The 24,608-nt window shown below is 42.3% G+C and overlaps 1 protein-coding gene across 6 annotated transcripts in view; it reads right to left on the reverse strand.

Moving 5' to 3' along the window:
• Positions 1-24,608, reverse strand: part of LARS2 (leucyl-tRNA synthetase 2, mitochondrial) — a 251,118-nt gene that overhangs the window by 28,787 nt on the left and 197,723 nt on the right. For all 6 annotated transcript variants that reach the window (XM_081246586.1, XM_081246585.1, XM_081246582.1 and 3 more), the window contains 5 exons: positions 20,515-20,619; positions 17,594-17,709; positions 14,631-14,914; positions 10,756-10,854; positions 7,535-7,672 (listed from right to left, as the gene is read on the reverse strand). In XM_081246586.1, coding sequence (XP_081102712.1) covers positions 7,535-7,672; positions 10,756-10,854; positions 14,631-14,914; positions 17,594-17,709; positions 20,515-20,619 — 742 coding nt within the window. The remainder of the gene's footprint in view (positions 1-7,534; positions 7,673-10,755; positions 10,855-14,630; positions 14,915-17,593; positions 17,710-20,514; positions 20,620-24,608) is intronic.

Here is a 24,608-nt window from a genome sequence, read left to right on the forward strand (position 1 = left end):
ATCTTTCCCAAAGCAGCGTCTCCCTGAACAGCAAAATTGGGAAGTTTTAAGCTAAGGGTACATGCATATTCATGACTTCTGTGATTTTTAAAATAAATTAAATTAAAAACAAGAAAAAGAAAGTGAAAAGTCTGCAACTGTAAACCACCAACAAACCCTTTCTGACTCTGAAGCCATTAAAGGTGGAGGCGTTCTGCAGGGCATCTGCCTTGAGGAAGGCCTAGATGGTTTCACTTTCATGAATACAAATTTGTGCTCTTTGCTGAGCCAGCTTTCTTCTCACTCCTTCAATACCACCCTTAGAGATGGATTACCTTTGTTTGTACCGCAGCACAGCTATATGCAATCAGAATGATGAAAAGGGATGGAATCTTCAGTTTCCTTGATAGTTTGGACTGCACTAATTCAGAAATTACAATGAATACCTGCTGGTCATTGAAAGGCACCTTTGTTCAAGGAAGGAAAGACGGAAGGAAGGGAGGGTGGGTGTGAGGAAGGGAGAGAGGGAGGAAGGTCACTAATCCCTAGGATTAACAAGGAATTTCAGAACATAGATAGGCTATTTTAAGCACCCTTGTAAAACTCACTGCATAAAGGAATGCATTAACCAAGATGGGCTAAAAGAATCTCAGGATCCATCAGAGCCCTAACTAGTCACTGCAGATGACATTTCCCTACTTAAGAAGACCTGGAGAGCCTGCTACCCACTCTCCTGCCTGGTCAGGTGGCTGCTATAGATCTGAAAAGAAGAAAACAGAAAGCCATGGATCTCTGAAAATAGTGTCTAACTGGGATTTTTCAGACTAAGTTCACCTTGCTCTTCATCCCTGCCCTGAGTCTAGGACCATCATGTTCACATAATTAGCCCGTTTCTAAGTATCAAGACATGGCTCATCTTAAAATATCACGGTTTCCATTTCCTAGCAGCTAGCCAGGGGCGTGGAAGGAAGCCTTAGCATTACGGCGAGACTCAAGTAAGGCTTTTCTTCTCTTCCTTTGCCTTTTCCCAATAGCTCCATTTCTGGTGTGATCAGAAAAAGTTCCCCAGACCATGGATGGGGGCCTGCTGAGCTCTCAATGGTCAGCAGGTGGCTGTTAGCACGAGAGCAGCAGCTTCCGACCCACCCCCCTCTTTGTTGTTTGTGAACTGCAGGGAGAAAGTCGATTCAGGGAATTTAGTGTCTGAGTTGTACGAAAGAGCAAGAACAAAAACTGACAAGATTCCGTGTTACAGCTGTCTCTCACAAAGGGGGAGAAAAGGCTTCCTGACCCCAGTTCAGTGGAGATGAGCAGAGACAGGTACCCCCACCGAGAGTGCCCCTCTGTGCCCTCCAGCATCCTGGTGACAAGCAGCCAAGGCTGGTGCCAACCTCACACTCACAAGTCACACTGGCAGGCCCAGTGCACTTCCCTGCTTCAGAATATAAACTGTAAATGTCTTCGCTTTATTTTCTGTTATAAAGTTACATAATCATTGTATAACATCTGGAAAAAAATCCATTAAAAAATAATAAAATCATCAATAAGCTCATCATCCAGAGAAAAATAGTGTTAGCATGCTGACATAATTTTTTCTAGTCTTTTCTCTTGCTTTGTGTATGTGTATTGTTATGTGTGTACATATAAAGACAGATAATCAAACTATCTACAATTTTCTATCTTGCTTTTTTCACTTCTCATTACTAAGAAGTATTTCTCCATGTTATTCAACATTCTTTGTACAAGAATCTTCCATACAGATGGGGTATACTGTGCCCTTTCTCAGCATTTGGGGGCAGTTAGGTTCGGGGTATTTAGCTACTTGAAGTAATATTTACAGGAACACTTTGCTGTGTAAGTTTGCATTTCTGATTATTTCTTTAGGGATAGATTTCTAGAAGTGCAAATAGTGTCCAAAAGTGTGACTATTTTTAAAGCTCTCACTATATACTGCCAAAATGCTTTTCATGAAGCCTGCTCGCAATTGCCTTGTAGTATATGAGAGAGCTGCTCTCATTGGGATGCTATATGGAAAACAGTACCTCACTGCTGTTTATTTTGTATTCCTTTTGCTGCCAGCGAGATAAACATTTTATAGTATGTTTATTGATCACTTCCATTTCTCCTTTTGCAAATTTCCTGTTGACATCAATTCCAGCTTAATCACTAACCTGGTGTTTCAGACACACAATAAAGGCACTCACTGTCCCATGTGATGGCATACCCAACCCAGAGGCCAGTTTCTTATAAAGGGTAAAGAGACCTTCTGAAAGTTCAAACTGCAGACCTAAATGTACAAGTGATGAAAGAAAGGTCCAGGGCTCTTTTAGGAACTAGGAAGATTATTAAATCCACATAAACCTTTACTTTTAAATTGATATTTGAAGACATTTAACCAGAATCATAGAGTGAAAAGGGTGCTCAGAGGTGACTGGATCCCTAACCTATGAGGCCACTGAGAACCAAAGGGGTTAGGTCTCTTGTCCACACCACTAATTACAGGCCCATGTGATCACGGGACAGAGGTTTTTCTGGACTCCCAGTCCAGAGCTACTACTTGAGACAGTGGCCACGTGGCTAAGAAATGAAAACAAAACTGGAACAGTTGTAGTCTCAAGTCCCTCCTGAAATGACAACGCTAATCAAAAAGAATACAGAAATGGACACGAAATTCCAATTTATACACATTTCAGGAAAAATAGCTAATGAACAGAGAGAAATACACACATAAGGTTGACAGGTTTCAAAATTTCCTCTTAGGCCAGCTTGATAAAATTGTTTGGAGGCTTTAAAAAATGTTTAATCAGAGAGTTCTGAAATACTCATCACAGAAAGTAGACGATTTTCATTTCATCTGAGGCCAAGTGGTTTACCAAAACACCTCTGATAAACAGATAACACTCAGAAATAGTTTTCAGAGGTTATTGTTGCCCTGATGTAATTTAACAGGAGTAATTCTAACAACTGTGCTGAGAAACAGAAATAAGATGACTTTCTGCACCTTCCTCAAAAAAGTCAGTCTTCTAAGTACTTAAAATAAATCTCCCTCTTTTTGGGGGGTGGGAGGGCATGGAATAGAACGTACCATCTTGTGAAGAATTAAAAAAATATATTGCCTAGGTATATTTCCATTTATACCATACAGCTGTCCCTTAAAAGTTGATGGTAAGGCAAATACCAGGTGTCCCTCGAGGCTTTGCAAATAGAAATTTACCTGAACAGAAAACAAGTCACATCCAAAACTGTATTTTAAATTATGTCGGAATGCTACAAACATTTTTCCTCCTTGACTATAGTTTTAAAACACTGTAAACAAATCAGAAAAGTAGCCAGGGCCTGTCCTACATCTTAAATTAGTGAGCCGTTGAATAATTTATTTACTAATTCATTACTTCTACAAATAATTGTTCCAAAGCTGAGAAATGTGCCCTACTGTTAAGGAGCCAGAAGCCATTTATGGTCTTTGTTTCTAGACCTACATGAGAAGGAAATATTTCTCATGTTGTATTTGGCCTTTGAACTTAACCTCTCTCTATCCAACTCTCCTTATCCCAAGAAGAACATTTCCTTTGAACAACATAAACTTTTATCTGTTTATATCAAGGGGTTAAACTCAACTTATTTAAACAAATATTCCCTGAGAATATATAATGTCCATGAGACTGTGATAGTAACAGAACACAGCTTCCATCCTCCAGGGTAATCTTTATCTAGTGAGGTAAAGAAGTTTCCATAGAGAAAATGCAAGGCAGAATGGTAAATTCTATAATCCAAGTTACAAACTTTTTTTTTTTTTTTTTTTTTTTGCGGTATGCGGGCCTCTCACTGTTGTGGCCTCTCCCTCTGCGGAGCACAGGCTCCGGACACACAGGCCCAGCGGCCATGGCCCACGGGCCCAGCCGCTCCACGGCATGTGGGATCCTCCCAGACTGGGGCACGAACCCATGTCCCCTGCATCGGCAGGCGGACTCTCAACCACTGCGCCACCAGGGAAGCCCATAAGTTACAAACATTTTAACTACAGTCAGCCCTCTTTATCTGTGGGTTCCACACTTGTGGATTCAACAAACCGTAGATCAAAATATTCAAAAAAAAAAAGAAAAATTCCAGAAAGTTCCCAAAAGCAAAACTTGAATTTGGTGCACCCAGGCAACTATTTACATAGCATTTACACTGTATTAGGTATTATAAGCTATCTAGAAATGACTTAAAACATTCAGGAGAATGAGTGTTAGTTATATGCAAATACTACACCATTTGGTATGAAGGATTTGAGCATCCTCAGATTTTGGTATCTTCGGGGGTCCTGGGACTAATCCCCTATGGATACCAAGGGATGACTGTAATTTATTTCTCTGAAGATTAACACTGTTAATGTGTTTAGTGTCCTTCTGATGCAGATGGGTTAATTTTTACACATGAAGGTCTCTGGGACTAATGAGAAGAAATTATTTTAAGCATTTAATTTATATCCTAAATTAGCTTTCTGTAGACTTTTAATCCATGTATGCATGCACAGAATGAGGGAGCAGGTCTGAGCATGGGGTGAAAAGGGAGGGAGTTTTCAAGGTACTTCATTTTAATGAAACTGGATTTTAGTCTGCATTACAGAGGTTCTAAAAGTAATATATTTTTTAAGGATCAAAAATTTAAAAATATATATCCTGGGCTTCCTTGGTGGCGCAGTGGTTGAGAGTCCGCCTGCCGATGCAGGGGACACGGGTTCGTGCCCCGGTCCGGGAAGATCCCACATGCCGCGGAGCGGCTGGGCCCGTGAGCCATGGCCACTGAGCCTGCACGTCCGGAGCCTGTGCTCCGCAACGGGAGAGGCCACAACAGTGAGAGGCCCGCGTACCGCAAAAAAAAAAAAAAAAAAAAAAAGATACTCCTAAAGAAAAAGAACAAATAGGAGGGCTTCCCTTACTGGATACTGAGACTTGTAAAATTAAAATAACAATGCCAGTAACTAATTAGCACAGCAAAAAACAAATAGACTAATGGACAAAATAAAGACCCTATAAATAGGCCCTTGCATATATATGAAAACTGGATTTATAATGGAGAGGGCACTGCAGATCAGTGGGGAAATGGACGGACTGTTCCATTAAAGGTACTGAGACACTAAAAGCAATAGCCATAAAGGAAAAGATTATTAAAATTTACTACATTAAATTAAGAGTTTCTGTTCATCACTAGTGGCAGGGCGGGAATAAAGTCACAGATGTAGAGGATGGACTTGAGGACTGCGGGGGGCAGGGGGGGCTGGGATGAAGTGAGAGAGTAGCACTGTCATACCTACACTACCAAATGTAAAACGCATGGCTAGTGGGAAACTGCTGCACAGCACAGGGAAATCAGCTCAGTGCTCTGTGACGACCTAGAGGGGTGGGATAGGGAGGGTGGGAGGGAGGCTCAAGAGGGAGGGCATACGGGGATATATGTATATATATAGCTGATTCACTTTGTTATACAGAAGAAACTAACAACATTGTAAAGCAGTTATACTCCAATAAAGATATAAAAAAATATATGAAATCCATGTGGGACATGAAAAAAAAATAAAAGAGCACGACAATCATTAAAGAAAAAAAAAGAGTTTCTGTTCATCAAAAGACACCATAAAAATAAGACAAGCCAAAAACCAGGAAAAAATATTGCAATACATATAGCTGATAAAGGATTAGCGTCCAGAATATTTATAGAACTCCTACAGTTGATAAAAGACAACCCAGAAGAAATAAGGGCAGGGCTTCCCTGGTGGCGCAGTGGTTGAGAGTCCGCCTGCTGATGCAGTGGACACGGGTTTGTGCCCCGGTCCGGGAAGATCCCACGTGCCGCGGAGCGGCTGGGCCCGTGAGCCATGGCCGCTGGGCCTGCACGTCCGGAGCCTGTGCTCCGCAACGGAAGAGGCCGCAGCAGTGAGAGGCCCGCGTATCGCAAAAAAAAAAAAAAATAAGAAATAAGGGCAAAGGACACAAATAGGGATTTAACAGGAGGGAAACACAGAAGTCCATAAACATAATAAAAATATGCTAAACTTCATTAAGTAAGCAGTGTCTTTAAATTCAAATTTAACTCACAAAGTGATCCATTATATAACCACCAGTTTGACAAAATTTTAAAAGTTAGATAATACAGTCAGCCCTCTGTGATTATGATCCAAGGTTGGTTGAATCCAAGGATGTGGAACCCACGGATAAGGAGGGCCTACTATGAGAATTGTGCATCTACAGATTTTGGTATCTGTGGCGGGTCCTGGAACCCATCCCCTGCAGATACACAGGGATGGCTGTACTATATGTTGTAATGATGAAGATCTTGATAGTACCCTCACCTCTGTTGGTGCCAGTGTAGGTTCATATAACCAATTTGGAAAACGGTCTGGCATTTCTTAGTGAAGCTGAACATGTGGTTACTCTAATCTTACTCCAGGTACACATCCTAGAGAACTGCTAACACGCGTTATGTCAGGAAACGTACCGGGATGCTTACGGCAGTTTTGTTCTGAATTGCACAAAACAGCCCAAGGACCATTAATGGTGGTATAGACATAAACTGAGCTCTGTATTAGAAATTCCATTCCATATAATGGAATACCAGATAGCAGTGAATCACTAATGAAACATAACTCCATGCAGCAACATGGATGAATCCCCAAAAATGCTGAGCAAGAGAAGCAAGAGAGAATACATGAAATATGATTCTACTTATACAAAGTTCAAACACAGAAAACTAAACAACACATATTGTTTAAAAATATATAAAGAAGTAATACATTTAAGAAAAGCAAGAAAATGAATAATTCAAGATTCAGGATAGGGAATGTATGGGGGAGGGGTGGGTGGTGTAGGAAGGGGGATGATCTGATTAGTGAGGACACCCTGGGTATTCTAAGGGACCTGTAATACTCTATATCCTAATCTGAGGAGGGGGTGCATGGATGTTCATTTTATTTTTTAAATTGTATAATACATTAAATACATATTATATATTATGTATATATTATATATACATATATATGATATATTTCATGGGAAAAAAGCACACACACACATCTTTCTGAACATCATGGGGACTATATTATAGACCAACAAGAAAAGAATTTATCAATGGATTTACAATGTGATTCCCTAGCTTTTAATCTATTTTATCAGAATGACATATTGAGACAGGATTCAGTCAAGCTTGGAAACAGAGCTTACACCAAGGGACCAGATGATAAACATGACCTCACATGAGAAGCTATAAAAAGCTGTGTGACATTATGAACCGCTCTTCTCTGCCTCACAAGTGAAAATCTCAACTACTTAACTCAGTTCAACAGAGAAAAGCTGAAGGGAAGATCCTATGCAAGCAGGCAAACATCACGGGCTAGAACTGACTAAGCAACATAAATGGACTTCCAGTGGTTAAGGCTGACAATGACCTCTAAAGTATGCTTGAAAAATAGAGCTCTTCTGCTACATATATTTACCTTGCTTCAGAAGAACCAACACCTGCCTTCAGTTGCTGTTCAAGGAACTGAATTCTTTTGCAAAGCAGTATAAATGCTCACCTGTGTTTGACCATCTTTTGATCATGGCAAAAGTGACTCAAGAATCTTGCATAGAACAAGTGCATGACAGCATGTTCTTTCCCTCCAATGTACAAATCCACAGGCATCCAGTAATCTGCCAACGCTGTGCTGAAAGGGCTGGGAGGAAGAGAGATGGTCATTTATAAAAAAACCCTGCTTTGTCACAATTGCATAAATTAGACCAATCATAATTTGCATATTCCCTGAAATAAATTATGCCAGAGAAAAACAGTGATTTTCTTTTTAAAATATAATGAGAGAAGCTTATATAACAAAGGAGAAAAATGTCAGAGCAGTGTTAATTTATGAAATTTATAAAAACTGTTTCAGAAGCCATTACTGACATATTTTAACAAATGTGATTTTCATATATAATGAGGACAAAAGGAAAACATACAGCAAAAAGGGTATTTCTGTACAATGCATATTTGACTATCTGGATTTATTTTAATTTTTATTACCATAGACAATCAAGATTTTTGAGTTCTTACCAATAGAGGGCAATAAGGCACGTACAATGGAGACTCGTGCAGGCACTAAAAGTTCATTTTAAGACAGAAATTCATTTGCCTTTCTAGTGTATTAAGAAATGACATGCATGTCATTTCTTAATACACTAGAAAGGGGAAATAAAGTACACAAGTCCAAGTCTAAAATTGGTACTTTTCCATGAAGATTTGTGTACATGTGAGAGGGTGTCCAGTTCGTCTGGTGATTGTTAGAGAGTTGGACCACTATTGTATGTTGCTAATAATCATCGACTGTAGTTCCAAAAAAGCCTTGTGAAAATGTTATGCCCTATGTAACAGCAGAGTAACATAAAATAAAATTACATTTTATAAACCAAAATAAATAAATAAATAAATAAAACAGAAATTCAATCTTATTTTTAAAGCAGCCTCAAAATGCAGATAGTCAGCAAGAGCCTGCATATGCTTCCTGAATGCACTGAGCATACTTGGAGTAATTAACATGAAACAGCCTAACTCTCTGTAACCTAATAGATACTTTTTGGTCAATAGAGGTCCTAAAAGAAAGGCTTCCTCACTGGAAGCATCATTCCCTAGTCCTAATGGATGCTAGGGAGGAAAAGAAATGCCACTCACTTTATTTTCTGGGGGAGGGAGGGAGGGTGTGTGTGTGTGTGTATGTGTGTGTGTGTATGTGTCTACGTACACTCTGTGTGTGTGTGTATATACTGTGTGTGTATATACTCCATGTGTTTACACTTTGTGTGTGTGTGTGTACACTGTGTGTGTGTGTGTGTGTGTGTGTGTACACTCCATGGTTTCACATATATGTGAATTCTCTTCCCCACACCTCAAGGTACTTTTTTCCCTGGCGCTCAGCAGGTGGGCCTGGCCAAACACCATGTGTTTGCATCTTAAGGCAGCTTGGTTTTCTCTCCTCCAGTCACTATGCCAGAATTCCGGTAAAATTTTAAATAATGTTTCTTTGTGAAAAATGCTTCCCCAGAGAAACCTAACTGCTCACGCAGGTGACAGAAAAGCAAGGGAAGTCAAGAATGGTACTCGGCCTGAAAGTAAGTTTGAAATAAATTGAGGAGTGAGATGTTGAAGGTAGCTATAGCTGGGATCTATGATCTTTCCTGGAAACCACCTAGTGAGAATGCAAGCCAGCATGGAAATAAACAGCAGCATTTTACAAGGGAAATGATGTGATACGTGGTATTCCCAAACTAGGGGCTGTGAAGGTCTCGGGACATACCTCTCACCAGTTAAGGGTCCCATCATTAAGTTGGAGTCTATCATCTGTAAGAAGGTTTTCCCTTGAAGCATTCTGAGAGGTGGAGAGCCTGATTGCCCTTGCATTCTAAGGCAGCTCTTCCTAACTGGAAGTCACCAAAAGCCCCTTCTAGAAGGAAGACCCAGAAGAGGGGCCCCTCTGTGGGTTAGCCAGGGCTGCCCTGGTGGTTCCCAGCCACAGCAGTCACCCTGTATCCTTTCTTGCCTCTGCCGCCTGCTGTTTACTCCGGATCCTGCTCATTCTGCACAGCCTCAACTCAAATCACAGATCCGCAGGACTGCAGGGCAGGCAGGAGCGCCTGTCTCCCTGGAAATATATTATCTTACAACCAACAAAGAAAATGGGGGCATTTTCGTATGTGGACTATGGGGTTTCAGTATAATTGTTCTCCCACGGACAAGAGCAAGCTGGCAAGGTCTTTGAAGCACAATGTCTGTGGTTTTCCTGTGCTCTGCACCAGTTTCCTTTTGTTCTCATTTCCTTCTTTACCTATCTACCTACTGCTCTCTTTCCCTTATTTATTTATTTTTGTCAAAGAAGCACATGCACATAGCTGAAAAAAATCAAATAGTACCACAAGGTTTATAATTTAAAACAGTGGTCTCCAGCCCCATTCCTTCACTAACCTCCCTCCCACCCCTCACCTGTCGCTTAGCCACTTTTAATTCTTTCAGATGTTTTTTCTGGCAATTATTAAAAAATATGTTTATGGTCTTTGCTCGTTTATCAATTTTGGAAATTATCTAGCGACTGTATGTGCTAAGAAGTCATGCTTCTCAGCTCTCTCACACTCCCTACCTCCTATCCTCCCTGAATAGTTACATCATTATTTTCAGTTAAGTAAATAATATTACACCTTTACAACTGCATAAATGCAGTTCACCACAGGGCCAGTGAGGGTATTAGCACTTCCTTCCTTCTTCTGTTTTTCATTTTTCTTGTACCTGGGACTTACCTGGATGTGAAGAATCTAATTTAATAATCAAACACACTCCCTACAAGAGCCTGTTTCAAAGAGCACAACTGATCAACAGCTTCCAGCTCCTCTGTCTTTGGAGCCACTGGGTGTTCACGCCAGCCCATGCTCTCCTATAGGGAGCGGACCACAGCAGCCATTTCCTCCTGACTTGGGACTCTCTAATGGACATGCTTTGCTTGAGGCTTCCCGTCAGCCTGCTCGAGACTTTCTCAAGCTGCACTGTGGTCTGAGGCTCTTCCTACGCCATCCTCCTACCTCCGCCCTCTCCTTTCACAGGTGTCAGACCAGCATCATGGTCAAGGGCTCGCCCTGCCAACTCCTGCTCCCTCACCTCCTTATTCCCTAGAGGCACTTGCCCCCATAAATCTCTTGCCCATCCAATTCCATCTTGGTGTTTGCTTCTTGGAAGACCCAGATTGACACATGCTCACGAATTCAGCAGGGCTTTCTTTACCTCTGAGTATTCTGAGGGTCGGTATATCTGAAGTAGTACCAAGCAGAATCAACAAAGGTATCCATCGTGTCTGTCTCTCTCGTGGCTGCTCCCTTGCACCTAAGAAATAAATGAAGTTCATCGATTGGTTTCTTTTTAAATATTAATGCATTTTCCACCAGCTTTTGAGAAAGCTATGACAATCATTATGAATTTAAAATGTCATAAGAAAAATGCCCCATCATGGAAAGATAATTCACAGTGTGGACTCTCTTTGTACTGCAGAGTACATGATGTTTTAAAGAAACTTACAAAGTAAACATTTAAATCTTCAACAATTAAAAGCCCTATTCTGTACTTCTCTGAATTTAACATGGTAGAATATCTAACAGGAATCTTGTCTCTTTACTGCATTCACTTCTCTTTTAGGCTTATCAAGACTGCCTTCAGCCAATGCCTACTCTATGATGCTTATGAGGCAAATCAGTTTATGACGAAAAGCTGAAAACCAAATGTAGTGAGATACTGTGCTGAAAAATGAACTTGGGGTTTTTTCTATCTCTATCTCTTGGGTAAGGGGAGCAGAAATCCACAAGAGGTGACCTTAGGAAGATAAATCACCTTGGGAGCCAAAGGCAGAGGTATGCTGGAGCCATCTCATACCAGCTTGTGAGGATTAACTGTTGGGATCGCTTCCCAACTCTGGGACAAATGATGCCAAGTTGGTAGCCTGAAATTAGCCCTTGGTGGAAGTACCTATACCACAGAAATGGGCTAACACTACAAATCAGCAGCTCCCCTCCAGAGAGCTATTTAGTACACACTTACCAACACACCACTGCCTAAAGGAAGCTTCCCTATAGAAGGGTGAAGATAGCCCCACTGTTCAAGAAAGTGAATGAAGTGAGATGCTTGGTGTGTAAAGGGTTGAAAAGAAAAAGCAATCCTCATCCTAGGCATGCAGATGCCTGGGGAGGACTAGGGTTCCACAAGGACCCAACTGCTGAACCAATTTTGAAACATGTTGGTAGGGTGATGGCCCTGTGGGACTGAAGCCAAAAGCCACAACTTCTGGGAAGCCAAGAGAGAGTACCCTGAGCCAAGCCTGGCCAAGGAGGGTGCTTGGCTTCCTTGAAGACCCCCCAGAGGCATGGAACAGCAGTGGATGGGGTGAGCCAGCTACCGACAGCTATTAGCAGGGACCCTTTGTGGCCGTGAGAAGCCACAGCAGGAGAACATGGCTCAGACTCCAGGTTCTCCCTTCTGAGGCATGGAAGTGGGACCAACCACCTCTCCAAATGCTACCCTTTTGGCAGTATGGGTCCTCGGGGGATCTTGGAGAATTTGAGGAGGGGGATGAGGAACCCCAAGAGGAACTGATGAATCCTCTGCTAATTTAGCATGCAAGGGCTTGAGTCTGTTTTAATTTAAAAATAAAAGAAGGGTTGCCTTTATATGTTACATCTGTGATGCAGTTCATACTGGCTTTCCGAATATTATTGGAGGAAACAGCCACTCCCCATCTTCTGCTTATTAAATGGAAGTGGCTCAGCAGAGAGCACAGGAGCCCAGATCTGGCAGGGCTCTGGGCTCCCAGGGGCCTCCTCATTTCAGTCAGGGGGCCTCCCACTGGGAAGAGTGGTGGTCCCTGGGGTAGGAGCTTATCGGAGAGAGCCCCAAGGGAACCCTAATCCTGTTTCCTACAGTGCATCTCTAAATGAAAGCCAGGGGACTTCCCTGGTGGTGCAGTGGTTAAGAATCCGCCTGCCAAAGCAGGGAACATGGGTTTGAGCCCTGGTCCGGGAGTATCCCACATGCTGTGGAGGAACTAAGCCCGTGTGCCGCAACTACTGAGCCTGCAATCTAGAGCCTGTGCGCCACAACTACTGAAGCCCACACGCCTAGAGCCCGTGCTCTGCAACAGGAGAAGCCACTGAGATGAGAAGCCTGTGTGCCACAACGAAGAGTAGCCTCCACGCACTGCAACTAGAGAAAGCCCACACACAGCAACAAAAACCCAATATGCCCCCTGCAAAAAATAATAAAATAATTTTAAAATTAAATAAATAAAATCCAGGTCTTTTTATTTGGAAGGCAATCAACCAGAACACATACTATTTTTAGGAATAATTAGAAGATAACTGTTACTTCTTCTTCCTCACCATTAGGGCACCCATACAAGTTAGGAAGAAAATGCAGGATTCAACTGATAATAGGACTAATATCTGACTAACACTTGCCATGCTGGTTTTCTTTTTAAAGGTCATGTTGGACTTGAAGACAACCAACATGTTTTCCTGCTGACACTAAAAGCTGGATTACACGGAAGAGGTTACTTGGTAAGTGGGATGGACAGATGATGGTGATAGTGACAACGTTATTACCATTATTAGCTCCAACAGTAATAATACTAACACTGGGTGGCAGACACTAAGCCAAATGCTTCATGGGCATTATCTCATTTAATTCCTAGTAAGCCTGGGGATTATGAGGTAGACACTACTCATGTCCCCATTTTGCAGTTGAGTAACTAGAGTTCCGCGAGGTTAAGAAATCTGCCCAAGGTCTTGGAGCTCAAAGGTAAGGAATCCACCTTTCTGGACTCATACCTGTGGTCCTTACCACCATGCTGTCCCGCTTGGCCACATGGGCTCAGTGGCTCTCAGCCCTGTGTGCTCATTAGAATCACCAGGGAGACTTGACCTCAAGACCAAGCCCTGGGCTCTGCCCTCCAGGAATCTGCAGCCAAGGTAGGAAACCTTATTCCCACCACCAAGGCCCTGGGCTGCCACAACTGGCGGGCTGAAGGCTGCTGATGTCTCCGGCAGGGAAACCCTTTGTCATTGCTTATCAACAAAGAGGGTGATACCCTAAAATGGCCCAGAGCTTCCTATGTTCCTGACTGCAAGCCCCATCTCAAACCTCAGAACAGCCTGGGTGAAGACCTGGGTGGACTTTTGGCAGGCCCGGGCAGGATGGCACTAACATTTCCAGTTAGAGAGTGTCTGCTAGGTGTCACTCTGCAGTGTTACATGCGTTAATTCTCATCTTCTGAAATCCCTTCAAGGGGGTTATTTTAGCTCCCGATAAGGGAATCACAGCTCAGAAAGGTTAAGTGACTTTCCCAAGACCACACAGCTAGGGAAGAGGCAAGGCCAGGACTTGAAGCCATTACTGTCTGACTCCCCATTCTGAGCCATGCACTTGCACTATATGGTTACCCAATTACTGACCTAGAGATGCTAAGAAGAGGACTAAGTTATTTTAAAACAACCCCATTATGATCTATAAGGCAGAGAAAAATGGCTTTTCCATAGAAGGAAGAAGGGAAATATTACAGCTTGGTATCTGTTATTTATTTGTTTAATCAGCTGGAATGGTATCATAAAAATCACATGTGAGACATGCCAGTGAATTAACAGAAAAACATAATCCTACTGCCAAAATGAGAAGAAATGAGATACGGTATGTTTCAGTATATTAAAGAATGAGACCCCCTGAGCATACTTGTCCTCGTAGCTACCACTACTCTGCTACTTGTGATAAAATCCCCACTGTTATCAGTCACTATGTGGGAAAACAGTAAGGCATTTTCTCTCATCTCTGAGAAGCTCTTTGGAATATAAAATGGAGGAAAGTGGTCTCTTCCAAAGCTATCATGAAAATGTGTAGCTTTTCCATCAGTTGGATCAGCTGTTTCTGGGAAAGATGTGAATTGACATTGCTGCTTCTATCGGCTCAGGAGAGAGGACAGGGTGCTCATCACAGGGGCTGGGCCCCAGATTCCAGCCCCTTCTCTCAAAGGTAGCAAAAGACCTAAGACCTATGTTATTCTTTCCAGCCAAGTGGAAGTCTGGGACCAGACATGGTCACAGCTGGGGGACATGGTTCCTTACCTAGGGCAGGAGCAGTTCACCCACTCCGAAGCCGAGGCCAGTGGGGAGCCTCCCTTGCCAGTGAAAGAGGTGATGCTGGGCAAGGTCACAGGCAAGTCCTCCAGAGGCACGGGCACAGGACCACAGGTGGGGCAGTGGACCATGGGGATGGGCGTGCCCCAGTACCGCTGCCTAGAGATCAGCCAGTCCTTCAGTTTATCACTTGTCACCTCTCCGCCCACTCTCTTCCTCCGGGCTTTCTGAGTCAGGGCTAGAAATGCATCCGGCCGGTTCATACCTGTGAACTGAGAGGGGAAGGAGAGAGATCGCGTTCCTCCCTTGGTAAGAATAAGCTGCCACCCTGATGCCACCACCCTGGATTGCCATTTTTTGTGTGGTCTGTGCAGGGCCGCATTGTGACTCTCTGTTGCCTTTGTGGGCACCTTCCTCCTTACAGTATTAAAACATATTTCATGACAGTGGTGAATAAAGATGAATATAATTTTTGACCTTAAGAGTTCACTTTTTTCTTCTGGTGTTAAAAGAAATTAACACTTTTGGGGGGGCCCCTGAGAGTACTGTGGGCCCTGGTTTGTGGCTCTCCTTATCACCAGAGCCCTGTGGCACCTACAGAGAGAGGCAAATATCAGCATTCAGCTGCCAGTAAAAAACTGCGTATTTATTTTAATGACTACTCCCCTATTGAGATAGGGGTAGCCAGAAAAGAAAAGTTCAATATTATCCTAAAGCCGAAGGAATTCAGGCAAGCAGGGCAACAAACTGAGGCCTCAGCTTGAAGGACCACCCCTTTTGTATTTAAATGCTCCCATGTTAGAGACAGCAGGGCAGGACACTAATAGCAGAAAAGAGGAATTCGCTGTTCACCGGACACTTTTGAGAGAACCAAACTAATGATAAGAATCGGGCCAGCATGGCTTGCCAACGAGGGGATCGTGGGAACCTTGGAATTGGTTCAGTGCAGGTGTACTGCAAACCCACCAGGTGCCAGCCTTGTGCTAGGCGTTGGGAGCACAAAGAGAAATCTGATCTGCCCCTATCCTCAAGGAGCTTACAGCCATGGGGCATAAAGAATAGGGAAGTACAGCTATGTTTATCAAAAGCAGCCTTTTCCATTAAGCGTCTGAAGTGTCCTGAAGATCGAGCTCTCTACCAAGGAACCACTTACACTCTGGGAGAGCACTTTCTTTGTCCTAAACTCCCACTACCATGTAATTATGGTGCAGGTGATCACAAGCTCTCTTGAAAGTCTATCTTCTCAATGCATTACTGTTTTCACATCTCAGAAGCTCATGGAGGCTTTCACCATCCATTCTCCTTCCATCCATTGAAAGAATTCCTCCAGTCTAGATATTCAGTCTAGGGCCACCAGAGGATTCAACAGACCACCTGAAGCTATTTGAAAGAAGCCAGGGAGTGTAATTAATGCTCAGTCTTATACTAAGGAGGGGGCATTTTTCTGGCTAATTCAGAAGACTAATTTTGGCCACGACTGTCCCCTTTCTCGCCCTGCAGAGGGTTATCTGGGTCTCCTTTTTGGCACTTTGGCTTGGCTCTGCTCTACATCTAAGAAGCCTGCTCACACACAGTCTTAAGAAGGGTTTAAGGTTCAGTATCTTAAAACATGACTCATGTCTGGGGATATAATTTATGAAGTGAAGGCACAAACATGAGGTCAGGAAACATTGCCACTCCTTACAGAGGAAAAAAACCTGGCTATTCCCTTATTTTTTATATACATAATATCCTATAGCCAGGTAGTCCCAAACCTGAAAAACCTGGATCTTCAGGTCTAACGGAACCAGGATCAACCAGGTGGGGCCAGTAAGCATCTCCCAGGTGATTCTGAGACATGGCTGGGTTGCAATCACTATGTTAAGCCAGGAGTTCCCAGGCTCTCCTGCACATTAGAGTCACCCGGGGAGCATTGAATGCTTCTGATGTCCGATCCATGTCCTCTCCACTCCCCCAACCATTAAATCAGAATATCTGGGGTGGGACTCAAGCATCAGTATTTTTCAAAACGTTCCAGGTGTTTTCAAAGGGCAGCCAAGTTTAAGAAAGAGTGCTCTAAACCAGAACTCTCAAACTTTAATGTGCACAAAAATCACATGGGGTTCTCAGTAGACCAGGTGGGGTCTGAGAGTCTACACTTCTAACAAGTGATGCCAATGCTGCTGGTCCTGGGACCAGACTTTGGGTGGCAAAGTTCTAACCCAGGGATTCTCAAAATGTGGTCCCTGGATCAGCAGCAGTAGTGGTATCACCTGGTAACCTGTTAGAAATGTAAATTCTTCGGTTGCATCAGGGACTGTGAAGCAGAATCTCCAGATGGGGGCCAGGGAAACTGTGTTCTAACAAGGCCACCAGGTGATACTGGTGTGTGCTCAAGTTCGAGAATCACTGTCTAAGCCATTTCCCACTTCCCCCTTCCCCACCTCACCCTACTTCTCCCATCATAATTTCTGGCCTAGTTCAGTATCAAGGCTGAGCTCAAATCCTGCCAGACTTACCACCTAGCAAGAGACAACCTTGACCAAATAAACATGACTCAAAACTGCTGATTTCTAAAAATGAGTCAAACTTTAGGTGGGAATAAGTCAGTAATCTGGGGAGAACAGAGATCTCTAAAAGGAACAGCCAATTTTGGTCACCTGTCCCAAGGAAGCAGTTTCCCTGGAAAGGTCATTTTTCTTAAGCAGAAGATTCGCAAAATAAAGTTTAGTTGCTTCGATAACCACACTATCCTAGGATCAGGTTCAACTTGGAGCTGATAAGCTTTTAGATCTTGAAAAAGAATATTATTTTGTTTTCATAGATTAAGAAACGAGACTGCAAGACTGTTAGTGTGGGTATGAATGAAACGATAGGCTGTAACTTGCACCCAAAGGAAAATGTGTCATCAAGCTCATGTCAAGGCCCTGAGTTTATAAGTAAGTTCTTCGGCCACCTCCACGGGCACCAACCTCCGCAGAGCTGCTCAGTTTCTCCGTGCCATCTGGCATGGTTTCAATGACTTCAGAGTACGACAGGCCCAGGGTTTGGGCTAAGACAGTGTCCTCTAAGCTGGTGCTGGGAATTCCTGTTTAGGGGAAGAAACACAAAACGTCTCCTTTGCAAATGGCCAAATCACAAAATAATTGACAGCACTGACACTCAGCGTTAGCTTCTGAAGGGAGACTCTAAAAGATTTTAGTCACAGAAATTATAAAACCACATCATATTCATTGGGAAAATGGAGAAGAGTCTTGGACAAACTCAATACCCTAACACAATAGTTTACTATATTGGCACTACTTCCTGTAGGTCTTTTTCCATTGCTTAGTTTCTTTTAAAAAAATAGTTGTAATTCTAAAATATACAATTTGGGGTGCTTCTGTCACTTAAATAGTAAATGACAAGCATCTGGGGAAGTGTCTCCTTTGAGTGACACAGGGCAGTGGAGTTCTCTTGAGAAGCAGGGCCGACACCTCCAGCAGCTCCTAGCACCCCAGAAAAATCCACTTGGTCAGTAAGTGGAAAGCTGGCCAATGTGTTTCTTCAAACTATGCTTTGTTCCCAGAGGCAACAGTACGTTCTGAATAGACATTTATTCTTCAACCCACATATGCCCTTGAGGAGATGGAGTTGAATGTAAGTATATCACTCATCCAGAGGGCCAAGGCATGCTGTTTCAGCTTCAGCTATTAATACAAACAGGCTTTTTAGTTGTTGGTTCTGTAGGCCAGGGTTTCTCAACCTGGGTCCTACTGACATTCTGAACTTTGCTGGCGGGCCTGTTCTGTGTGCTGTAGGATGTTGAAGAGCATCCCTGGTCTCTACCAGTAGAAATGTTTCTAAAATTGCCAAATGTTGCCTGCTGCCAAATCACCCCTGGTTGAAAACTGCTGTAGGGTCAACTGTCAAAACTGCTGATATCCTTGTGGACACTACACATCACGCAGCAACTGAGAGAGATAAAACTAAGGGTAATACACAAAATGCTTATGTCAGATGTCCAAGAACAACCTCTCTGGAACGCTGCCCTAAAAGGGTGATTTAATGTTTGGGACACACATTCTAAAGCTCCTTGGTAAGATGGAAAACTCCATGGTATGATGGAAAGTTCTGCAGTGTTCCAGCTGAGATTATGGACGAAAAGCATCTAATGAAGCAAATAAACTCTCAGAGTGGACTTGAAGGATACTGAAGGGTGAGGACAAATGGCAAGCAATAAAGGCTGCTGAAAAGTGTTCATGGTCAAGAAGGGAAAAAAGTCATTTACTGCATTCCAAAAGTTTGTGGTCTGTAGTAACTAGAAGCAATCTTCGAATGGAGACCTTGTGGACACAGAATTTATCTGATCACATAAAGACCGCTCTGGGCCACGGTGTTGGTCATATGGGGCTCAGTAGAATGTGAACTATTTGTAACATGCAGGTGAGATGGTGAAAACACTACTTTAACTCTTGTTTACTTTTGTTTCTGTTCTTCTTGGAAGGCCAAGAGCCAATAATTCACAAAACATTAATTACGGAAGTGCAGGAAATCAAGACAACAGGAAAAATGATTTTCCATGCACACCCAAGAAAATCAGATTTTCCTTTTTCTTTTTCCCTATCCTTCAGAACTCTCAATATTATGTTAGTACTTTGACTCAAAATACCAAAAGGGGAGACTTCCCTGGTGGTCCAGTGGGTAGAACTCCACGATCCCAATGCAGGGGGCCCAGGTTCGATCCCTGGTGGGGAACTAGATCCTGCATGCATGCTGAAACTAAGAGTTCGCATGCCACAACTAAGAGTCTGCATGCGGCAACTAAGTCTGCATGCCGCAATTAAAAGATCCCTCATGCCGCAACTAAGACCCAGCGTGGCCGAAATAAACAAATAAATATTAAAAAACAACAACAACAACAAAAATAAAAGGGAAAAAAGCCACATCAACAGAGGTTCCTTTATTGTTTATCTTGGCTGGTTGTATTAATGAATTTGACTAATTATAAAATGCATTAAAGTAATAGAAGGAATTATTTCCTTTAAGCAACATACTTTCTAGGTTTAAATTGTCAGAGATTTAGAATGACTTGAGTGGCTTAATATCTGTTTTCTGTGTTGATGTTTCTTCAAATCAATTTGCCAAAAAAGGATCTGAGAATTGTGAGCAAAAACATGATTTCAATAAGCAATGCTATTTCTTCTGTGTGCTAGGAGATAGAGAGTGTGGAAATAACTTTCTCCACAGGTTTTGGCACATTGGAGACTGGCTGGAATCTACAGTAGGAAAGCTGTAGAGAGATGCTCGGGTCTACCCTGAGGGCAGGTCTTGGATGGGGTATGATTAGGTCTCATGCCTTGGTTCAATCCCAGACTTCCTGTTAGGTGATGATAGGTTAGAACTCTTAGGAATGAGTAAGGCTGCCAAGGATATCCAATTTACAGCTCTAAATATGACTTCGATTTTACTGCTATTTCACGAACCCTTTCTTGCATAGCTGAAGTTCACCTCCTCCACAAAGCCTTCACCAAAACCCAGCCCACATCGATCATGTGTGCTTTGAATGCCCATCTCAGCAGTTGCTGTTGGTTCTATGAATTCTGAAATTGGATTTTCATCTGAGTTGTATGGTTCCCCACATTGTATAGGCAAGCCTCACCAACTAGCTCTACTGGCAAAATCCATGGGCCAGACATTTTTCATTATTCTCAGTAGCAACTAGCAAGATGCAATATACTTGATATGTTTTCAAAATATGATGCTTAAATAAGAGATGATGAAATGAAGGGACATTCATTTTTACAAAGAGGCAAAACAGATCATGGAATATATAGTCAGCTCTTCCAGGCTAGGATTTTGATCTTAAACCTGCTAAGTACATTATCCTGATTACATTTTAATGGCTACTTACCTATTTTTGCATCCAGAGAGCCCTCAAAGTCAGCTTTGGCCAAGATGACAACAGGGACTTCCTGCTGGGTGAGCATGTTCACAGCCGTCACGGGAGTGAGGCAATCTGAAAATGAGAGCAAACAACTGTGGACGCCAGTCTGCTGGGACTCTAACACCATCTGAATCTCAGAGGAGACAAGTGAGAAAAATAAGCTTTAGAATTTCTGTGTTTTTGTGCTAATTATTATAGAATTTGTTCTTTGAAGGTATTAACAGATAATTCACACTAGTGGAGAATCAAAAGATTAAACAAAAAAAATGAAAATATTCATTCGTGCTCCTAACCAAAGACATGAAGATGGCATTTTTACTTTCCAGATGGTGGAGTAAAGATGCTCCCACCACCCACTTTTCCTTTTGAAAAGTACCTCAAGTATACAGAAGAATGAGAAGCACAACAATCTATCTATGGTGAAACTAAAAGATATCTGAAATTTTAAACTATAACACTTGAAGATGGAAGTGGATAGGAAAGGAGAAAATGACTGAACAGAGAGGAGATCTCCACACATACAAGGACAAAACAGTTCCTTCCCATGTACCATTTCTAAGGAGATACCAGAGGTTGTGGTCCAGCAAAAGGAAGGGGTAAATCAAGAAAGAGACAGACACGGGATCTAGGAAACAGAGAATCCAACAAAGAAAAGAGGGTAGGGACATTTGCAGAGCAGAGACAGAGAGAATTCCCAGGATGACAGATATGCAGAAGCCTGGAGGATGACCAGGTCAGATTTAAGCAGGACAGAGAGCCCCAGAAAGCATCTTCAGGAAAAAAAAGGGGATGGATAGATTATCTGACAGCCTGGAATATGTAGAAAACTTAAGAGGAGTTTTAAAGAGCTTCTGGGAGGATGTGGGAAGACAGTCAGAAATTCAAAGAACACAAAGCAAATTAAAAAAATGAGGACACCATGAACTTCAGGAAAAATAGAAATTTATATAAAAAGGAAAATGTAATCATAGTATATTTGGCTCAGGTGACCAATATTTATGTGGTCATAATAAAACACTTAATTTGGAATTATCCAGACAGTGTGTCATCTTAAATGAAGCTTATTACAACTACTGCAGCAGTGAGATAAACCATACATACATGAATCTTCACTGAATATATGTAGGACTGGAAGCATGAAGACCCCAATAAAGTCCCAAAGGAAGAAGGGATGAGAGGTGGCAAACAATTAGTGAGTTCATTTGAACTTTTGCAACATAAGCAATTAACTACAGTTATAATTTATGAACTATTACTATTTACACCCACTATGTTTTAAGACTTTATATAGATTTATCTCAAATATGTTCTACAAACCCCAAAGTTAAAATAAGCCTAGGGGGACTTCTCTGGTGGTCCAGTGGTTAAGACTTCGCCTTCCAACACAGGGGGTGTGGGTTCAATCCCTGGATGGGGAGCTAAGATCCCACATGCCTCGCAGCCAAAAAACCAAAACATAAAACAGAAGCAATATTGTAACAAATTCAAAAAAGACTTTAAAAATGGTCCACATCAGAAAAACCTTAAAAAAAAAAGCCTAGGAATTAGGATTTATTTTTCAGAGAGGTAAAGATAGGCTCTGTAAACATCTAAGCCAGCTCCGATCTTCCTTCACCTTGGGTGTCAGGAAGCACAGGACAGGGTTATGGTGGGGACAGAGTGAAAATGTAACGCAAATGGGTCTCCAGCAATGAGGTTCAACCAGCACCCTGGTACCATGACTGGGAGGCACCTGCTGCTGGAGCTGCTGAAGTGCTGACACCCTCAAAGTGGACAGCCAGATTTCTGATTCCATATGGTCCCTTCTCAAAGAAGAGGTATACATTTGCAAATTCTGCAATTATGGTACGTTATTAGGAGGATGGACAGTGAGGCGTGGTGGAGTGAGAATAAAAGTCACTAGGTAATGTCTAGAACTGGTGAATGGAGAGACAGCAGTGCAGGCATATTATACAGACATGTGGCGGTCTATACCAGAGAAACAGCGGTGGCACAGACTGCCAGTTGACCCCGTATCTGTCTCTCCTTCTGATTCAGCAATAGAATATTTAGTTGGACACATGACTGCGTAGCTAATGGCAGCACTGCTCAGCTTCACTTGCACTGGGTATGGCCATGGGGTTAAGTGTAGAAGCAACTTGCAGGTCACGCTCTCAAAGGGAAGGAGCTGCCCTTCTTCCCCCACCACCTTCTTACTGCGACCCAGATGAAATGCAGAACAATCTAGAACACACAGATAAGGGCAATGTCCTAGAGGGGCAGAGCAGGAAGACAGAAAGAGCCTCGGCCCCAACCACCCCACAAAGCAGACTTGTTATACCCACTCTGCATGCCACGTGGGCAAGAAATAAACTTCTGTCCTTTTAGTCACTGTTTTTCTAGGACTCTGTCATAGCCATCGAACTTATATCCTAAGTAACAAATTCCTCCCAAAATTAAAAGTGGTTGGGTAAGGAGGCTACTGTCATTGCTGTTGTTAGTACCCTCTGAAATTTCACGTAATATACATATATCACCTAGATTTTTAAAAACACAAATTAATTTTTATAAAGTGAGATGGAAATTAAAGTAATCTTGAAGTATTATTATTTTTCACCTGATAAGTTAAGAAAAATTTTAAAAGGGTACCATCACTGTTTGTGAAGTTGCACTGAAATTCATATATCATTGGATACAGCACTCTAAACTGATATAGCCCTTTCAGAAACCAATAAAAGCGACTTGTAAACAGAACTAGAAAAGGGTTCATAACCTTTGACCAAAAAAATCACACTCTTGGGGATGTTTCCTAAGGAAGTAATTCTATAGAGGCAAAGAGCTGTCTCCATAATAGCCCAAACATGAAAAAGGCCAAATGTTCAACATGATAGGGAAGATTTAGGATATTATGATACACTTGAGTTGACAGAATATTATGTATGGATTAAAAAACAATTGGGTAGGGCCTCCCTGGTGGCGCAGTGGTTGAGAGTCCGCCTGCCGATGCAGGGGATACGGGTTCGTGCCCCGGTCTGGGAGGATCCCACATGCCGCGGAGCGGCTCGGCCCGTGAGCCATGGCCGCTGGGCCTGCGCGTCTAGAGCCTGTGCTCCGCAACGGGAGAGGCCACAGCAGTGAGAGGCCCACATACCGCAAAAAGAAAAAAAAAAAAAAAAAAAAAAAAAAAAAAAAACAATTGGGAAGCCTGCCTAAAAACAAAGAAATATTTTCTGATATCATATTAAGTAAAAACCAAAAAATAAAGACAGAAGCAGTCTGATTTTTAAGATAAGTGTGTGCGGGAACACGAATTTAAAAGATTTATGACACATACAAAAGAACAAAATTGAACTCCTACCTTTGCTATATATAAAAATTATACTTAATTTAAAAATGGATTAAAGACCTAAATATAAGATCTAAAACCATAAAACTCTTACAAGAAACATAGGTATAAATCTCTGTGATCTTCGATTAGGTAATGGTTTCTTAGATATGACACCAAAAACAAAAGAAAAAGTAGATAAATTGGACTTTAACAAAATTTAAAACTTCTGTGTTTCAAAGGACACCATCAAGGAAGTGAAAGGAAAACCCACAGAACTGGAGAACATTTTTGTAAATCATATATCTGATAAGAAACTTGTATCTAGCATAAAAAATTATTACAATTTAATAATAAAGACAACTAAATTAAAAAATGGGCAGATGATCTGAACAGATATTTCTCTAAAGAAGATACATAGGGCTTCCTTGGTGGCGCAGTGGTTGAGAGTCTGCCTGCCAATGCAGGGGACACGGGTTCGTGCCCCGGTCTGGGAGGATCCCACATGCCGCGGAGCGGCTGGGCCTGTGAGCCATGGCCGCTGAGCCTGCGCCTCCGGAGCCTGTGCTCCGCAACGGGAGAGGCCACAACAGTGAGAGGCCCGCATACGGCAAAAAAAAAAGAAAAAAAGAAGAAGATATATAAATGGCCGATAAGCACGTGAAAAGATGCTCAATACCATTAGCCATCAGGTAAATGCAAATCAAAACCACAATGAGATAATGCTTCACACTCACCAGCATGACCATAATAAAAA

Source organism: Mesoplodon bidens, assembly GCF_964165515.1.
Source record: "Mesoplodon bidens genome assembly, chromosome: 10".
Taxonomy (NCBI): domain Eukaryota; kingdom Metazoa; phylum Chordata; class Mammalia; order Artiodactyla; family Ziphiidae; genus Mesoplodon; species Mesoplodon bidens.